General features: G+C 41.2%; 4 protein-coding genes across 5 annotated transcripts; all 4 read left to right on the forward strand.

Moving 5' to 3' along the window:
• Nucleotides 1-960: 960 nt before the first annotated feature.
• On the forward strand, nt 961-6372 carry foxred2 (FAD-dependent oxidoreductase domain containing 2). The gene is made up of 10 exons (XM_079564250.1): nt 961-1108; nt 1580-1788; nt 2436-2741; nt 3035-3286; nt 3384-3677; nt 3758-3924; nt 4292-4457; nt 5201-5424; nt 5495-5665; nt 5967-6372. Exons 1-10 carry the CDS (start codon nt 1106-1108, stop codon nt 6197-6199), a joined length of 2025 nt encoding a protein of 674 aa, XP_079420376.1. The 5' UTR covers nt 961-1105; the 3' UTR covers nt 6200-6372.
• A 486-nt stretch (nt 6373-6858) lies between these two features.
• On the forward strand, nt 6859-11188 carry ankrd54 (ankyrin repeat domain 54). Its single transcript, XM_079564835.1, has 8 exons — nt 6859-7640; nt 8010-8057; nt 8542-8640; nt 9083-9154; nt 9346-9393; nt 10174-10298; nt 10374-10481; nt 10568-11188. The coding sequence occupies exons 1-8, from the start codon at nt 7223-7225 to the stop codon at nt 10640-10642; spliced, it is 993 nt and encodes a 330-aa protein (XP_079420961.1). The 5' UTR covers nt 6859-7222; the 3' UTR covers nt 10643-11188.
• Nucleotides 11189-11585: 397 nt separating this feature from the next.
• Nucleotides 11586-15435, forward strand: hmgxb4a (HMG box domain containing 4a). The gene is made up of 13 exons (XM_079563843.1): nt 11586-11659; nt 12200-12274; nt 12353-12489; nt 12552-12627; nt 12825-13400; nt 13550-13750; nt 13838-14013; nt 14111-14195; nt 14280-14344; nt 14443-14539; nt 14675-14835; nt 14925-15047; nt 15123-15435. The coding sequence occupies exons 2-13, from the start codon at nt 12253-12255 to the stop codon at nt 15165-15167; spliced, it is 1764 nt and encodes a 587-aa protein (XP_079419969.1). The 5' UTR covers nt 11586-11659; nt 12200-12252; the 3' UTR covers nt 15168-15435.
• A 286-nt stretch (nt 15436-15721) lies between these two features.
• On the forward strand, nt 15722-18046 carry LOC306969479 (GTPase IMAP family member 7). 2 transcript variants are annotated; one of them, XM_079565106.1, is made up of 4 exons: nt 15722-15861; nt 16085-16230; nt 16659-17001; nt 17523-18046. In XM_079565106.1, exons 1-4 carry the CDS (start codon nt 15840-15842, stop codon nt 17993-17995), a joined length of 984 nt encoding a protein of 327 aa, XP_079421232.1. In that variant the 5' UTR covers nt 15722-15839; the 3' UTR covers nt 17996-18046. The 2 variants fall into 2 exon arrangements, with proteins under 2 accessions (XP_079421232.1, XP_079421233.1); XM_079565107.1 differs by having other exon boundaries at nt 15736-15861; nt 16065-16230.
• The last annotated feature ends 314 nt before the right edge of the window (nt 18047-18360 follow it).

An 18360-nucleotide genomic window follows, 5' to 3' on the forward strand; every position in this document is an offset into this window, starting at 1 on the left:
AATTTGTTAAAATTGTTTAATCAGGAGATTTGCCAATGGTACAAGCATCATTCTACTTAAGAAAAGTATTTTTTGTCATATTTATTTTCACTTGAAATGAGAGAAAATATGTTTTTGCCTTTGTTTATTAAAATCAAAAACACATGCATTGGTATTGGACTTCAATCTGTTCTGGGTCAATGAAGGCAGTTAAATTTCAAATATATATATATATATATATATATATGTTAAAAGTTAGTTACTTGCTGTCTCTTGTTGATACACCAAGACTGCATGTGACTTTTTGGTATTTGCAGAGGACATGACTGAGTTACATTTACTCAAGTTAAGTACGTGTACATTCGTAACTTTTAGGAAGAAATTGTACTTCTTAAAGTAGTTTTATCATACAATACTTTTTACTTCTACTTGAGTAAAATTACAATGAAGCATCTGTATTCTTACTTGAGTAAAACTAATTGGTGCTTTCCACTGTGAGTGCCATATGCTTAATTTTGATCTATAAAATAGATGCAGATCGTCTAGTGCACCTTGTTCTTTAGAATTAATTTGTTTTTCTTTATTTTCATGTACAATAACAATTTCCACATGATTTTCTGTTTTGTTTCACACAATTTATGGAGCCATTTTAAATGATTCAGACTTTTCACTCAGTTACCGATACTCAATACTCACAGTACCCAAGGAACAATTTCCCCAAGTACTTGTTTTACTTTTTCTTGAGTAATTGTTTGTGTCACTACTTTTTACTTGTACTTGAGTAACGTTTCAAAGTAACGTTACTCTTACTTTAGTAAATATTTTCTCTACTCTCCCCCTTCTGGGTATTTGGCGTGATTATAATGTATACATTTATTGTTAATATTGGTTAAATGTATGGATTATAAATAAAGCAGGGGAACATGGGAGAACCAGCTGCCAACATCAGTGTGACGTATGCGTTAGAGGCGGGGCTAACCTGGGCCATTCAAAAAAAAGAAAAGAAAAGCTGAGATTCTTCAACAGTGCGAACATTATCCGCAAAATGTCTCTGTAAAACGCACAACAGAAACCATGTAGTAGCGTTTTCTGGGGAGTTATGCCAAATAACTCTGTGCTGTCATAAATGGTAAGTTATTTTGAAAGATTCCTTCGCTCACATCTGTTTCAGAGCATCATCTTCAGCTAGCTCCGCATCCACTGCCGCGCTACAGGCTAGCCTCCTGAAAGCTAGATCCATGGTTAGCGGCTACTACAAGAGCTACACACACTGACTGGCAATACTTTGTTTCAGCACAGAATGTAAAGTAAAATGTGTTTTTGCTTAAGCCAAATGGTTATGCAACAATGTAGCCCATTAGTAAGCTGTTATGTAAGGTCGCATTTTTACTACAATCAAGTCTGTCAGATCATTTCTTTAGATAGAACTTCCAGAATTGCTTCTACAATACAGTCTATGAAGTGCAATGGTTTTCTGGTGCAAATATGTTATGCAAAGTTGTCTTGATTTTCATAATATAAACAATGAGTATTAAAACCTTTCACACACTAATTGTGTCTGTCAAAAAGTGTAATTGTAACATTGTCCTTTTTGCTTCAGGGGATGGAGCCAAGCCTGGTATATTTTCTCCTGAGTTTCCTTGGTTTCATAATCGGCTCAGAGCAGCACACAAACATCACCCATCACCATGACTACTGTGTACTGGGGGCAGGCCCGTCTGGACTACAGATGGGACACTACCTGTCCCGAGCCAGAAGAGACTACATCATTCTGGAGAGGAACTCTGGCCCAGGCAGCTTTTTTAACAGGTGCAAAACAGTGAAACTGATGTGTATTCACACGTATCTTTTATAATTTGATGAAACAAGCAACATCTGTGTTACAAAAGATCCAGATATCATCATTTATCAGGTCTTTTGTATTTTCAATACAAAATGGGCTCAACAATTCCATGTGAGAACTGTACTGATTTATGAAATTGAGTTAGACGGAGCAACGCCATGAACCACGTCACTAGACAGCGCCGCATTAGACAAATACAAAAAGACTCCAATCTTAGGCGTAGTAGTTTTTACATTTAACACATTATACAACAAAAAATAAACAGGCAAATGGCGCACATCCACCGCACACAGTTAGCAACCTGGGTACTCATGACTGACATCATGATTGCGCATTTGTAGGAACACGCTCCAATAGCTAAAGCTATTTAAACGATTTTTATGGTGTAACATCCTTTTGACATGTTTGCTAAAGAACCGCTCACGCTCAAACAGCTTCACCTACACTAATATGGCGGGCTTCGTTGCTAAGGGGCTACGTCAAAAATACCCGGATAGATTCCCGTCAAACCCAATAATGGTGAAATGTAATTCCACATTTTCACAAGAATTCTTCATTTATATATAGAATAACAGAATGCTTTTGAATCAATATGTTCTCTTTTGTCCCTTAGATATCCTCGACACAGGAAGCTGATAAGCATTAACAAGATCCACACTGGTAGTAATAACCGTGAGTTTAACCTGCGGCACGACTGGAACTCGCTGTTGAGTGACAGAGGTGACCTGCTGTTTGGGCGAGTGAGCAGTGACTTCTACCCTCCGGCTGACGCTCTCCCACTTTACCTGTCACTGTACGAGAGAGAGCTGGGGCTGAGGGTGCGATACGGGGTCGACATTGGCCGAATCAGAGCTCTCTCATCAGCCAGTGGGAAGCAGTATGTCCTGACGGATCAACATGGCTCTTCATACTTCTGCAGGTACTGTTGATATGGGAGAAACTAGTGGTCATAGTTTTGTCTAGTTGTTAATACTTTGTTTTTAACAATAATTCAGGCCACAGGTTTGGTTCATTTAAATACTAGGAAAAACGGGGAGATTGTTTTTTTATCCTTAACTTGTTGAACCAAGATCGATAGTTTCTTTAAGTTAAACAGACTTTGTAGTGTAGTTCATAGAGTAAGTAGGTTTAATTTTTATAACAGTACAGTGTTTTACTGATTTCAGAGACTAAATAAAACAAACTTTAATACCCTATGTTTCATTCTGGCAGTGTCCTCCTCTTAGCCACTGGTCTATGGGTGCCTCAAACCATAGAGTTTGTGGGCTCTGATTTGGTTGAGGGGTACGAGTCCATCTCTACAAACCCAGAGGACTACAAAGACCAGGCTGTTCTGATCCTGGGGAAGGGGAACTCCGCTTTTGAGACTGCCCAGAGCCTGTTGGGAAAAGCCAGTCGAGTCCACATGGTCAGTCGCAGCGCTGTCCGACTGGCCTGGCAAACTCACTATGTTGGGGATCTGAGGTACATCCAAGTTTGTTATCTTATATTCTGATTGATTTGAAACATCGGCCTTAAATTAAGTGATGAACATTTGATGACATTTCCCTCCCTTTTTAAGAGCTGTAAACAACGAGGTCCTGGACACGTATCAACTGAAATCCCTGGATGGCTTAGTGGAAACTCACCTTGAAGAGATCGCCATCACCAAACGAACAGAGGAGGGCAGACGGAGGCCTAAAAAAGACAAGCTTTATCTGACGTTGAAAAAATACACCCAGAGTGGAAGCAGTAGCTCTGATGCGAGAGCTGAGGAACTGTCTGGCTTTCACATCGACAACTTCTCCATGAGAAAGCCCTATGACCGGGTGATCCGCTGTCTGGGATTCAAATTCAACTTTAGTATATTTGACAGGTAATATTTTAGAATGCCTAAGACTTCATTATACTCATTGGTATTTAGTGAAGTTATGTATTTCTTCCAAACGTCTTTAGGTCTGCCAGCCCACCCCGCAGTGACAATGCCAGAGGGAGGTTGCCTGCGGTTACAGCCTGGTATGAGGGCAAAAACACTCCTGGGTTGTTTGTGCTGGGGACTGCTGCTCACTCCAGAGACTACCGCGCCTCAGCTGGAGGCTTCATCCATGGCTTCAGGTACACAGGTAAGGGGTCACACTTTCACAAATCCGCTTGGACTGCATCAAAGCCACAGAGACTCAATGAGACAGTTGTGTGCAAAAACACTTGAATTTTGTCTGGATCATAGTTAGTTCTTACAGGTTTGAAGTTTGTTTTAATCAGTAAATCAACCAATCAATCAATATTCCCCATAACGTATTTTACAAAGGTCTGAATAATGTGTAATATAAAACATTTTAGTCCATAGTTCACATACAACTATACAAAAAAGATTCACTTTGCCACGATTATTGTCTTCCCTGTGGCTTCTGCAGTTGAAATGCTCTTCTGATTTTCCATAAGATATATGTGTGTGATATTTAGTCCAACTGTATGTACCTCTCACCCCAGTCAGAGCTGTACATCGGGTGCTTGAACATCGACATCACGGACACATGTGGCCCTCCACTAAACTGTCGACCTCACAGCTGTCATCCTGGATCCTCAAGAGGGTCAATGAAGCCTCTGGACCATACCAAATGTTCCAGGTGCTGGGGGACATCGTACTGCTTCAGGGGTGAGTTTAAATTAATGCTACTCTTTTGTTCATTTATCATTTTCTGCATTATCCCATCAGAGGTTATGCCTGACTAAAGCCCATCTCAGTTTGGGTCTTGGGTGAGGCAAACTTTTCACACAGAAGCATCAAGAAAGGCGTCTCTCCTTATGCCAATTAAAACCAGTGATTCTTAGTTTGCTTCCCTTGGTTTTTGGACTTGTTGATGTGTACCACAGTCGGTTGTGTTCACCATCAGGTCAAACTAGGGCTGAAAGATATATCGTTCTCGTATCGTTATCGTGATATGAACATCCAAGATATCAATACAATAACGATATATTTTGCTTTTGCGATATTGATATCGAGATATGAACTTTCAAAATATTCAAATCGAAAAAGAAAGATATGATATATGATTATTCATCAATAAATCTGCACTCTTTTGTATTATGATTTTATTTGTATCTTTTATATTTGGTTTTCACCTAACCCATAGTTATATCGTACTGTATCGATATCAAGATATATGAAATTTTGTCCATTTCGTTCAGCCCTAGTTCAACATTTTCAGCCAAGATTCACTTGAAATGAACCTAATTTGAACATGGCCTCATAGTCACCATTTCACCTAAGCACACCTTGGAATAAAGGTGTAGCAGGAAGTGTTCATCCAGTGCCACAAGAACACTAGTTCCCTTAATTGCATCTCTAAATGTATATTTGTTTAATTCTATTTAATAACTCCTTGTTTTCTCCCATAGCTCTCAAAGTCGATACCTGGAGGAGTTTCCACTTCAAGCATTGGCCCAGTTTGCTTCTCTGTCAGGCCACAAAGTCACCAAAGGACTAATAATTCTGGTTATGCAATATGGTAAAAAGAAGATGGACTATTTAGGCCGTAATAGAGCTGAAACGGACTGGACCAGAGCTTGGAAATCCAACTTCCTTCATCCTGTTTTATACTACTACGACAGACTTCCGACAGGTGAGTGTTATCTGTTCCGTTTATTTTTCTTGAGCCGGTAAAATAAATGTTAATATAACTTTTTTTTTAGAGGAAGAAATGAGGCTCCGCCCTCATGGTTGGCCTTTACCACGGCCCAAAGCTATTCATCACATGATAGAGGACTTTCTCACTGAATGGGATGGGTCCATATCTCACATCCAGCCGCTGCAGCGTTTCCTCGAATACTGTGTACAGAATGATCTTCGGAGTTTCTATGCGGGTATGTTGATCCAATAAATGATAAGGAAGCAAGGATTTCAAAACCTTTTCATCTGGCACAAATATATGTAACTATTGGCATTATTGACATTCCTTCATACAGTGTAATAATATTGATATGAGACCTTAGAACAGGTCACTTTTCTCTGTACACCAAGAGATCTTGGCAGTAAAAATGTGTTAGACAACTGTAATATTGACAACGCAGCCATATTCAATAGTTTGGCATTGATGCTGATAATCTTTTTTGCTGCAAAAAATTGTCATATTACTGTCTTTCATTTTGTTCTCTCTTTTTGCAGAATCATGCTTTCGCCTCTCCCTGACCCACCGCCAGCCGCCATTGTCTTGTCGGTATGGATACCTGCGAGGACAGGGGTTAACACAGAGCAGTCAGACTGGACAAAAACACTATAACACCGCGGTAGAGTTTCCCGAGCCAAACAAAGGCAACCCACATGACAACTCTGCATTCACCAATTATCTGGCACAGGCTGGAGCTCCCATGTCCTCGGGAATTAAACTGGATCTCTGACTATGAGGTTGACCTTGGACTTTACTCATTATTGTCAATCCTTTCTACCTCCGGCACCATAACAGTTGGTTAACGCGAAATGGCAATAAGTGGATTATAGTTGCATTTCACTTATAGGCCACAGCATAAAAATGTTGGCACACTAAGCACTTTATTTTATACATTCTAGGCTTGTATACGCTGCTATTTCATTTTGTGATTTTTTTAAATTCTCTTACTAGCAAGTATCAGCCCATTACCTGATTATTATTCTTTCTTTATATACAGTCAAAGATCAAGTCAGCGGGTAGTTTTTAAATCTAGTTTAAGTCTGAAGTCATGTCTAAATTTCCAAATGCTTTTTTACCATCCCGATTCTTGACATTAATAAGTTCATTTGCACGTTTCACAACTGGGTGCAACACGGTCTCTGTAATGTAAACAACCCCTGCTTGTTCATGATCGATAAAAGGCTTCATAATTACAAACAAATGTCTGCTTTTACTGAAGGTCAAAACACATTTGATTCTGGTGTAGGACCTTTTAACTTCTGCATTTCGCTGGTGTTATTGTTTTGGTAACCATGTTGTAAAAACATAATCATTTTCTTCTCACTGTATCGGGACAGGTGCCACTTGACGAGTATTTTACACATTTTATTGCTGTATTATGTATCGACTTAAATGGTGAAGGGTGGTCGTAAATAAACGTCAATGTCTAACTGCGCTTGCGTGGCAAAGTTGTCACTTATTGGCTGGGGATTTATAGTCCTGCCATTGGCCACTTGCAACACAACAAAGTAAAAGCTCATTGGCTGAAAACCCGTGAGTATTATTGACTGTACATGGGGCGTGCCGATTACTACTGGTACTGAGATAATGTGAAACGGGACGTATTACTGCTGTAGGAATGGCTTATGTGATACTAATATGCTAAAATTCAGCACCATGCGCATATGTGTGATGATTCCCCTGGAGTGGAGAGCATCTGCTGCGACGACTCTTGCGTAAACGCGGTTCCCATATGTGGCGATCGCGATAGACTATGGACGGGTGGAGCCCCATCGTTGTTGCCGCTGCCGCCGCCTCAGAGAACGACAGGTCCAGCTCAGAGGGAGAGTACGTGCTCGAACCGGGACCGGCGCACGAGGCGCGCAAGGCGGACGAGCGCGATCAGCAGCAGCAGCGGGTCAGCATGGACACGATGGAGGCAGAAGCAGGAGCAGCAGCGGCCGTGGGGATCGGCTTGAGTGGCATAGGAGAGGCCAAGGTACTGCTGGGTCGAGTGGGACAGATGGACGATAAGGAGCTCCGGTACTTGCACTTGTTGTGGGAACCGGGACGGGCGCAGGAGGTGAGCCCCGGAGCAGGACACAAGCTTGGGAAAGTGCTCGGCGGCAAGTCCAAGAAGAGGCACCACCGGGCTGTGTGCAGTCTGGCTCCCATTGGCAAAGATATTTATGGTAAGGGGCATCAAGAATGTACTGTCGTGCAGAATACAGGACCATCTCATGAGACCTTTAAAGATTACAGGGGACTAGGGTAGCGTTTGTTGGCTACATTGTAGTAAAATGATGCAAATGTACCCACAGAAGTATTTTGTTGACTACATTGTAAGACAAATATGAAATCTTTTATTTCTTTATCTATTTTTTCCCTTAGAGAGTAGACTCCTCCCTAGTCTACTCATCTAGCAGAATGATGTTGAGGTTAAAGTTATAAGGGGTATTTAGCCTAATAATAGATGAAATAGCAAAGTTTTTAATCATTAATCTGATATTTGTAGCTGAGCATAAGCTGTATAAACCTAACATTTTGCATGCTTTTTGCAGCTGTGAAGAGACTGAGGGAAGCAGCCAACGGCAACGACATCGACACAGGTATGAGATGTGAGATCTGAGGCTCAATGACCTAAAATATTACTATAATATTCTATATTAGAAACAAAGTCACCATCCAAAAAGTCACTCACTCTGTAACAGTGTTTTGATGGACTGTTTTTTTAGCATTCCCTGTGGCATTGGTTTGATAAGCTGCTCTAATGTCACTTTATTTCCGTCCAGTGTTGCATTAATTTGTCGAGACCTTGTAGTGGTGTGTGTGACTCGGACCACTGCTCATTTGCCTTCCCCTTTACTACATCCCAAAGACTCTCATTGAGGTTAAGGTCGAATCTGTGGTGGCCAATCCATGTGTGATGTCTTATGCTCCCTGAACCACTCTTTTCCCAATTTTTTCCTGGCCCTGTCATCTTTGAATCTACCTGTGCCATCAGGGAAGAGAAAATCCATCGATGGGATATCCTGGTCAGAGTCAGGCAGTCAAGTGACCTCATTCTGTGTTGTTTTTCTGTGTCTCCGTCAGTCCGGAGACTCCTGGAGGATGACATAGACCCATGTGCGGCAGACGACAAGGGAAGAACGGCGCTACATTTCTCGTCCTGTAATGGCAACGAAGGCATTGGTAGGTCTTGTTGGAATTTTGTATGTTTCAAATATGATGTGCCAAGTACACATACATACTGTAATTTCACATTCAAAATATATGCAAATATATGTGTTGTGCTCTTTGCACCTGTACAGGAAATGAGCATTATTCATTTTAACAGCTTTGAATTTTATAACCGATACGGAGAAGTAGATTCATGACTGACTCAAGTATTTCACACAGGTTAGAATTACCATTTTTAAAGGGTTGAACTAGATTTCCTTATTGAGAATTGTGTTTATTATTGATAACATTATCAAAGCCACAGAGACTGAATCTTTTTCTGTAGAAGAAGAAGAAGAAGAAGAAGAACGTTTGACCAGTTGTGAATCAATACAATGTGTTTATGTCTTTCTTGTATTTTCTGTGTCTGTCTTGCTCTTCTCTAAAGCATATTTTCACACATTTATCATTTTAGTTCAGCTGTTGCTAAGCTATGGTGCAGACCCCAACCAGCGAGACAGTCTGGGAAATACCCCGCTGCATTTGGGTAAGTAAACCCTGAGCCTAGCTCAATGTTATGCCTCGGGCACAGTAAAGTGAGAGAGCAATGTTTATGTTTTCTTTATTTATAATGTATCTCATTACATTTCTAGTAATGAGGCGTTATTGCACTGTATTGCCGGCTACATTTAGCACATTTCTTCACTATTTTAGTAATTTCTGTCTTTGTTTTTGTAGCTGCCTGTACCAATCATGTGCCTGTGATCACCACTCTGCTCAGAGGAGGTAAGACAGCTGCCTCTCTTTTTGTGGGTCTACATAGTGTCGTAGATCTCAAAAAGCTCATCTGTGTTAAAAGTTCGTGTTAATAAAATACCAGTGCAAGTTTCAATGCTTAAAGGCCTATACCTGATTTATTTATTTAATTTTATTTTTTTCATTTCAAACAATGAAAGAGGAAACACCAAATTAAAATGTTGGTTGAGGTACAAACTCATCCCTAATCTTCCTCACATATTTGAAGCATCCCAGTTCTTCTCAGGGACACGTTTAATGGCACATTTCACAATTTGCAGGGTCACTTTTCAGGGTCACTTTCCCAAAAATGCTTAGAAACTCTCCTGTAAGTTCATGAAATTGATTCAAATGATTTATAATTAGATCTACAGTGTTTTCCCCACAAATGTCTGAGTTTACAGTATACTAAAGGAAGATGAAACGAGATTAGATAAGACGGCCTTTATTGATCTCACAATGGAGAAATTTACTTGTTACATTCAGCTTATTGGAACACTCAGGGTGTGCAAATAGGCAGAAAATGTGAGAAAAATAAACCAAAAATAATGAAATAGTAAAACAAGTTTCATTCCATAACTAGAAAGAAATCAGGTATAGCTCCTTTTAAGCACAGTTTCATTCTTTTTATTATTGGCTTTCATTTACTAAATGTTACAAAAGACATACATATAATAGTAATCACTAAATTAAAAAAAACAACAACGTATGAACAGATGAGTTTATGAACCTCAAGCAGTTATACAATTTTATGTTTTGTGCATTTTTCAGGAGCCCGAGTTGATGCCTTGGACCGAGCTGGCAGGACACCTTTACATTTAGCCCGCTCCAAACTCAATATTCTACAAGAGGGAGATTCAAGAAGCCTGGAAAACCTGAGAGGAGAGGTCACACAGGTAAGAGTAACTTTTGAAAGATTCAGAGTGATGTGGTGATTTTTGTGCCCATGATGTTTATGCTTCTTCTCACAGATTATTCAGATGTTGAGGGAGTACCTGAATCTGATGGGTCAGAGTGAAGCAAAGGAGAGACTTGAACACATATCAACACAGTTGCAGCACACACGCACGAAGGAACAAGTGAGGCATCATATCTGCCCGAACTTCTGTATTTTTATTGAACATTGATTATTTTTACTTACCTATTCCAATTTTTCTTTCCGTAGGTGGATGAAGTGACTGATTTGTTGGCCAGTTTTACATCCCTCAGCTTACAGAAACAAAATTTGGGAGATAGGTAGAAAAGACATTCTTTGAGCTGATTATAATTGTTTTGGGGGGGTATCTATTGAGTTTTTATTTTTTGAGAAAAACATAACATTCAGTATTATCTATTCATTATTTTGTCCCCAGTTGTGCCGTAATGGAACCAAGAAGGTGTAAAATTAAATCATTTGAGTGAGTTTGACTAGGACCAAAATGTGTGAGTGGGTCAGAGCAGCTCCAAATACAAGAAAATAAAATTCACATAGATTTTCTTTGACTGAAGAAAACAACTATTACAGTACAGTGCTTCTCATGTACCTGCTAGCTCCCTTATTTGATCATGAACTCAAAACTGCAAGGGGCCTTACTCCAACTTTTTTGATAGTCAATAAGTGATTCACAAAACGATTTTTGTGCTGCGTTTTATGAATTATTTCAGTGTTGATTCAGGTTTTCACGTGTGTGTCTTTGTGTCGCATTGCCTTCTTTCTTGTGCTGCATGTTACATTTGTAAATTTGATTTGTATTTTTGGTAATGACTTGGAAATAATATTTGAGACAATAAACTTTCACATCTTTCACTATTGTGTATGTTTTGAAATTGGTGCTTGTATTATTCAGCAATGCGTTTGTCCTGGAACTTACTAACAAATTGATGTAATTAATAGTCCCAGGTCTGATCCATACACTTAGGCAAACATGGCTAACTTGGAACAATAACATTGCAGGATCACTTGAAGTTGCCTAAGAGAGAACTAAGATAACTTTCTAACACATTTAAATTTATTATATTAAATTTGTGAGAATAATTTAATTCACACGATGTGGTAGTTTTATTCCCAGGGTTTAGTGAGGCATATTCACTGAACTACATTACGGTATATATATTATAGTAAATACAAAATGTTGTGCTTGAAAGTCTTTGCGCGTGTACACTTTGCAGCTCTCTGATTGGCTGTGTCAAGCCAAGCTCCTCCCCCTCGAGGCGTGTATTGTTGTCGATGAAAACAAAGATGGCGACTGGATCCGCTTAAATAGGACATTTTTCTAAGGTAATGGCACTAAATAACGTTGTTTCTCCGTCTCTAGTGTACGCTAAATGCACAGAATTGGCGTTGAATGCATTCAGGAACATCGCGGTTTCTTTTCCTCGTTTCAAGTGAGGCCTAGTAAAGAGGTGAAGCCTCGGTGTATCCTGCCGTTCAGTCTCCCATTAGCTCCGTCCAGACTCGGCTGTGCTCACCCAACACGTGAAATTAGCAAAGTGCGGGTAGTCTCAATGAACTCAGAGGGGGTGTGTTTGTGTATATTAACGTAAGAAGGCGGGAGATGCTTTACTATCCAGTTTCTACAAATAATGGAGCTATCTTGTAGAATGAACAAAAATGAAATCCTTCTTACAATATTGGAGGAACTTATTTGTGATACATTTTTGAGTAACTTACTGGGGACGGGGCAATACAAGAATACACTTGTACACAGCGATATGAAGGTTAATACATGATACATTACATGCCCTGAAAGTTTTAATAATAATAATGGACGTATCCAACATGTTTTGTGAAACTAACTTGCAATTGTTTTCACTTCAGCTGATGATTGTGGAGACCCTTGTGTGAAAGCAACACATTGACGACGTGGGGCCATGGCTTTTGAAGAAATCAAAGGTAATATGAATCGAGTCTTTAATCATATTAAATCCTCAAATCTGTGTGTTGCTCAGATAGATCTGGTTTGTGTTTCAGATATGGGGATGGATGGTGACCGGGGACTAGTGGCTGGACGCAGCCAAAGAGAGAAGAGGAGGTCATACAAAGATTTGTTGAGGGAGGAAGAAGAAATTGCGGCTGAAGTTCGGAAATCCTCCAAGAAACGGCCAAAGGTAACGGTGTTTTGAAAATATTTTCTGTCATTTATGATAATTCATGCTTTTATATTTTTTAGGATTCTGAAATGTTCATGATGGGAACTGACTCCCACAAGAAGAAGAAAAAGCACAGTGATGACCATTATTACAGAGGTATGCATAATATTACATCATGTATGAGTAGTTCATGGGTTGTGTGACTCTATATCACAATTTATCTTGTTGGAAAAATGAAATGGTTGAATTAGTTATTCCTATCATATGTATCCTTTATTCAGCGTTATTATGTTCCTCTCTCCACAGCCACACATTGTTTGCCTTTTAATAGAATTGTATTTTTCTGTTGTCAGACTATGATGGCTCTGGACCTCCACCCCACAAGAAAAAGCACAAGTCAGTGGACCGCTCCCCCACACTGTCCCCTTCCTCTTCACACCCAGCAGACACAGCCATGGGTCTCCTTCAGGCTATCACCTCTCCCCTGGCCACTGGCTCAGACCCAAACCCACACCTCCACAAGAAGCCCTCCTATCCCTCTTTCTCCTCCCATTCCTCCAAAGAGCGCAAACGCGAGGGCAGTGGCGGTGGGAGCAAGAGCAGCCACGCGTTCTCCCACTCCCGTCCCATGTCTTCATCCTCCTCGTCGAAAAAGCACTCGTCCTCCTCCAAGTCGTCCCTTTTCCACGGAGGAATATCCAAAGAAGAGCCGCTGACACTACGGGAAGCAGACGGGCTCAAGATGAAGCTGATCATGTCCCCCGAGAAAGAGGAGAGCGAGGGCTTCATGTACGCACCGCACTCGACGAAAGGGAGTGTGAAGAAGGAAAAAGATAAAGACAGGATGCAGCTTGGGAAGTCGTCCAAGAAGAAGACACAGCAGAGTCGGGAGCCTCTGCCTGTGGTAGGCAAAGAGGTGGAGGTTGAAGGTAAGGCGTTCATTTGTTCATTTAAGTCCAGTCCAGTGTTCCTGACTGGACTTAAATGACCTAAATGGCATTGGAAGCAACTATTTTCCAACATTGTGCTGTGGGACATTATTTCCATTTATATGTGAACTATGATCATTACATTACAGGGCATTACGGTGGGGGTCTGGGAGACGACAGCTCTTCGTCTGGAGGTGAGCTGGAGGCCGGTGAACTGGTGATCGACGACTCCTACAACACACACATGTCAAAGAAGAAGAAGAAAAGCAAGAAAAGCAAGAAGAAGAAGGATAAGGAGAAAGATCGAGAGAAGAGCGGGAAGGACAAGAAGCACAGCAAAGGCTTTGGAGGTTAATGTCACAAATACTTAATGCTTAAACGCATACACTCACTCTTTTTGTGTTGCGTTAAATTGATTTTGGTGTTCTTTTCACCAGACACAGCGAGACACGGCCACTCCCATCCCACAGTCACTCACAGTTCTGTCGGGCCCATGTACGCCATGAGTGCACCCCTCCCTCCACACCAGCACCCGGGCGCTGACGCAGTACCAGAGAAGAAGAAGAAGAAAGAGGAGAAGGATCGAGACAAGCGGGAGAAGGACAAAGATAAGGTGTTTGTCATTCACACTGTACAAATGGTCCCCTTTCTGCATAAGGGCTTCTTCTGACTTGATTTTTTGTTTATTTGTTTGTTTGTTTTTCATTTAGCCCAAGAAAAAGACCACAACAACTGCCTACCAGGTATTTTGTAAGGAATACAGAGTGAATATCAATGCAGAACAGCCAGGATTGGGTGCGTTCACTATTAAAACACTAGATGGGATTCTATTTTATTTGTCTAATTAACTCCTTGTCTTCGTTTTATGTTTGCTTTTAGATTTTGGGGAATTGAGTAAGAGGTTGGCAGAAGTGTGGAAGTCATTGCAAGAGAAAGACAAACAGGTGAGTTTTGTTCACATTTGAAACCTTTTTTTTTCCACTACTAAGAGTAATAAAATATATGTGGATAAATCTATAATAGTTGTATTTATTGTGTCCAGGTGTGGAGGCAAAAAGCTCAACATCTGCAGCACAAACAGAACAAAGCTGAAGCCATGACGGTCAAACACAAGAGCTCCACAGAAAGCAAAAGCAAAGGTGGAGTCACATGAAATACAGTACATATAGTATAATGTGCTTGTTCAAAATGTTCATCCATTCATTTCTTTTGTGGTCTCAATTACTGCAAAGTTTTTTTTACTATCTTTCATGCCATGTTTGTTTTTGTGACAGTGAGTGGAGGCTCGGCTGGACTTGTATCCCCAAACAAAGGCCAGAGTGTGTCCCTTTCCCCGGCCCGCGTCCCAGAGGTTGACCCGATCGACGCAGCGGCTCATTTGCAGCTGCTGGGAGAGTCTCTGTCTCTGATCGGACACAGGCTGCAAGAGACGGAGGTCAGTATCTCTCAGACTGTATAGTACGGACAGAACAATGGGTTGGAGACACTGTAATAAGTACCGCTGATTTCCCTTTTCGGTGATAGGGGATGGTGGCAGTATCAGGGAGTCTATCTGTGCTGTTGGACTCCATCTTGTGTGCGCTGGGGCCTCTGACTTGTCTCACTGCACAGATCCCACAGTTGAATGGCTGCCCACGGAAAGTCCTGGTACGGTGCATGCAAATACTATCATTCATAATAACCAGTGATCCGCTTTATCTGAACTGTGTTATTTGTTTACAGTCAAATACGTTGGACAACATAGCCTACATCATGCCTGGACTCTGAATGAACAGCGTATTTAAAACCATGGCCTGCTGTGTAAAAAACTTGGGCATTTGTTGTCTTGAAATGTTTATACTGACTGTATTCTTTTACTTTGAAAAAAAAAATCATTGTATTTTAAAATATTTTACTTTTTCTTGGTTTTAAAGTTGGTGATGTATGGATGTGTGGATGCGGATTGACCAGATAATTATGAATGTTTGAAAAATGTTTGTACTCAAAATGTATAGGACCTTATGTCAGTCAACATACGAAACAATGTTAATGTTTTTACCTTGTCAAATTTGCAACTTATTATTATTGCTCCTTTTTAAAAAAAAAAATACAACTGTGAGTAACAATATTCACTTGAGGTCATGATAGGATTCAAAATAATGAATTTTGAAATACAATAAACATGACCAGTGGAGTCCACTGGACTAATTTGTTGTAAGTCACTTTCTTGTTTGTGTTTGTACTGATCCCTAAAACACAGGACACAATCTTCATTATATGAATATAAATACAAAGTTATTACTCATCTTTTACGCATGGCCTTGTCTGCGCATGCCCGTTGGGCGCCGCTGATGCGCAATGTCCCGAACAGCTGGTTCAAGAGTAAAGTCACTGTAACTGTACGATCAAGGAAGTACTTCTACACAGTTCATCTCTAAAGAACCGCGTGATCCTCTGGGAATGGCAACATCTTGTCGATCAGGTAAGGCTTAAAAATACTGTACGATTAAGGAGAATTATTTGTCTGTAGGTGCCATTTCCTTCTGTTTGCGCGAAAGACCACTCCTTTTTATTATAGAAACGCTTAGCACTTTTGGATACTGTGTTCAGCATTTATAACGTATCCGTTCACTAAACAAGGCACGGGTGAAGACTCAAAACTTCTTGTTGGTATGCAACATCAAGGTTATATTCCTCATGCGCAGAGGCAGAGCTCCGGCTGGTGGTCCTGGGCCGGGCCGGGGCAGGGAAGACCTCGACAGTGAGCACCATCATGGGTCTGGAGCAGGACGGCGCAGCCCTCATTCAGGAAGAATGCAGTAAACACGCGGGCCAGGCTGCAGGCAGACAGGTGACACTCCCACTGGAACAATCTAAGTAGAGGAGCTCTGAAAACGCAACACTCCAAAAATAGGCCACAGCAGCTATAGTTTTTCCATCATAGTCATTCTCATGATCGCTCATCTACTGACTGAAGTTAAAGAAGATGTTGCCAATGTTATGTAGAAGAGAAATCATTACCTCAGTCATGTATTACCTTAAATGAACTTCTTCCACTTGAATCAGTTACATTTTGTTGTGGCTCAGACCAACATGTGAAACTAATTTGTTTCTAGTTTTATTATAAAGTGTAGAAAATATGATCTATGTTCTTATTTCTGTAATGATCACAAGTATTAAATACTTTGGCACTTTTATTACGGTCACACACCAAAGTGAATGAGCAAATAAATTGGAATGATTTAGAATAGTTTATATGTCTCCATGACTTTTCCTCAGGTGACTGTCGTGTCCAGCTCTGACTGGTTTGGTTCGGCCTGCGTCCCAGAGGACAGGAAAAGACAGCTCTGTTCTCTGTTGGCCCTGTCCAGCCCCGGGCCCCATGCCTTCCTCCTGTGTGTCCCCCTGAACCAGCCGGCTGACGGAGAGGCCAAGGCCCTGGATGTCCTGGAACAGCTCCTGGGTCCAGCTGCGGTCCAAAACAACACAGTGGTTCTGTTCACTCACACAGAGGAGCTGGATCAGGAGGAGGGGCTGGAGGAGTACCTTCTCAACTGGAGGAAAGACCTGACCGAGCTGGTGAGGAGGTGTGGAGACCGCTACCACACGCTGGAGACACAAGGTGAGTCCACAGGGGTTCTAGCTGTCAGGAGCAATCGTGAGGTTTTTTTTTTCCCTCTCTCTCTCTTTTTGGGGAGCATATTCTGAATTCAGTTAATTGTAGTGAGGGACAAACTATCACAATGACACTGCAAATAGTCTGAGCAGCATTTGTTTGAAATTAACATGAAGTGAATGAAGCCTCTTCTCTCAACTGTCAAATGTAGATAGTGCAAACCTTATCATGAACACATTCAACCCGTAAAGCCATTTGGTTCTCAACTGTTGTAGCTTTTGGACCAACCTTCAATCTTTCATGGCAAGCTCTGACTCAAATAAAAATATCAACTTGAACTTAGAAAACCTCTTTTTTGTTACATCATATAAAAAATGCAGTGAGTTTTTTTGATTCAAGTATTGACTAGAATGATCAAAAACACTGCCGTGCACATTGCAGTATATTGTATTGGTCGACCCACCTTTGTTTGAGCTGAAGTCCACATTTTGTAGACATTTCTCACTGATTTCCAAATCGTTGCCTAGGAAAAACAGAGTCCGAAGAGGCCGTCCGAGAGCTCCTGGACAAAGTGGATCAAGCTGTGAAGGAGAGCGGGACGGAACACTTCAGCTGCCAACTGTACCAGGACGTGGAGGAACAAATCCAGAAGAGACGGGAGGAGATCCTCAAACAGAGACAAGCAGATGGACTGAACACAGACACTGAAGACCTAGAGGCGGTAAGGCGAGAGGCAGAGCGGGGTGTGGAAGACTTGGATCTGAATGTGGATGCTCTGTTCCCGTGTAGCGACGTCCCAGTGTCTCGCTCCTTCCTGTGGAGACTGTGGGACATGCTCAGTGGCTGGCTGTGGAGGCTGCCTAAGCTGGTGAGGAGGGAGGCCCTGCTGGGGGCTCTGGTTGGGCTCTTCGTGGGGGGGCCAGTTGGTGGAGCCGTAGGGGCCACAGTTGGATCAGTGGCGACTGAAGTGGGAAGAAGGAAAACACAGAAAACAAAGTGAAAAGCACAAAAAACGGGATGACGTTTTCTGGATTGCGCCTTAAAGTCACTTCACTGTGTTACTGAGCTACACACCGACTGCTTCCAGTCAGTCACATTTTCCTGCAGCTAAAGAAAATTATTATGGCCTAAGCCTATCTTTATACTTGGATCCTATGCTTCATTGTTGTGCGTAAAACAGTTTTGAGTATTCTCCAGAGACCAGACAGTAGTGCCTTCTAGTATGTTGCTGTTTTTATGTTAGCCCCCTAAATATGGACTGCATTGATCAGTCAGTAAATTAAAGAAAGAGACAATGCTCATCGTCTATAACCAAAGCCTATTTTCTCTACTATTGTTTATTATTATAAAAGAGAGGTAAATTAA

The sequence above is a fragment of the Gobius niger genome, assembly GCF_951799975.1.
Source record: "Gobius niger genome assembly, chromosome: 10".
NCBI lineage: Eukaryota > Metazoa > Chordata > Actinopteri > Gobiiformes > Gobiidae > Gobius > Gobius niger.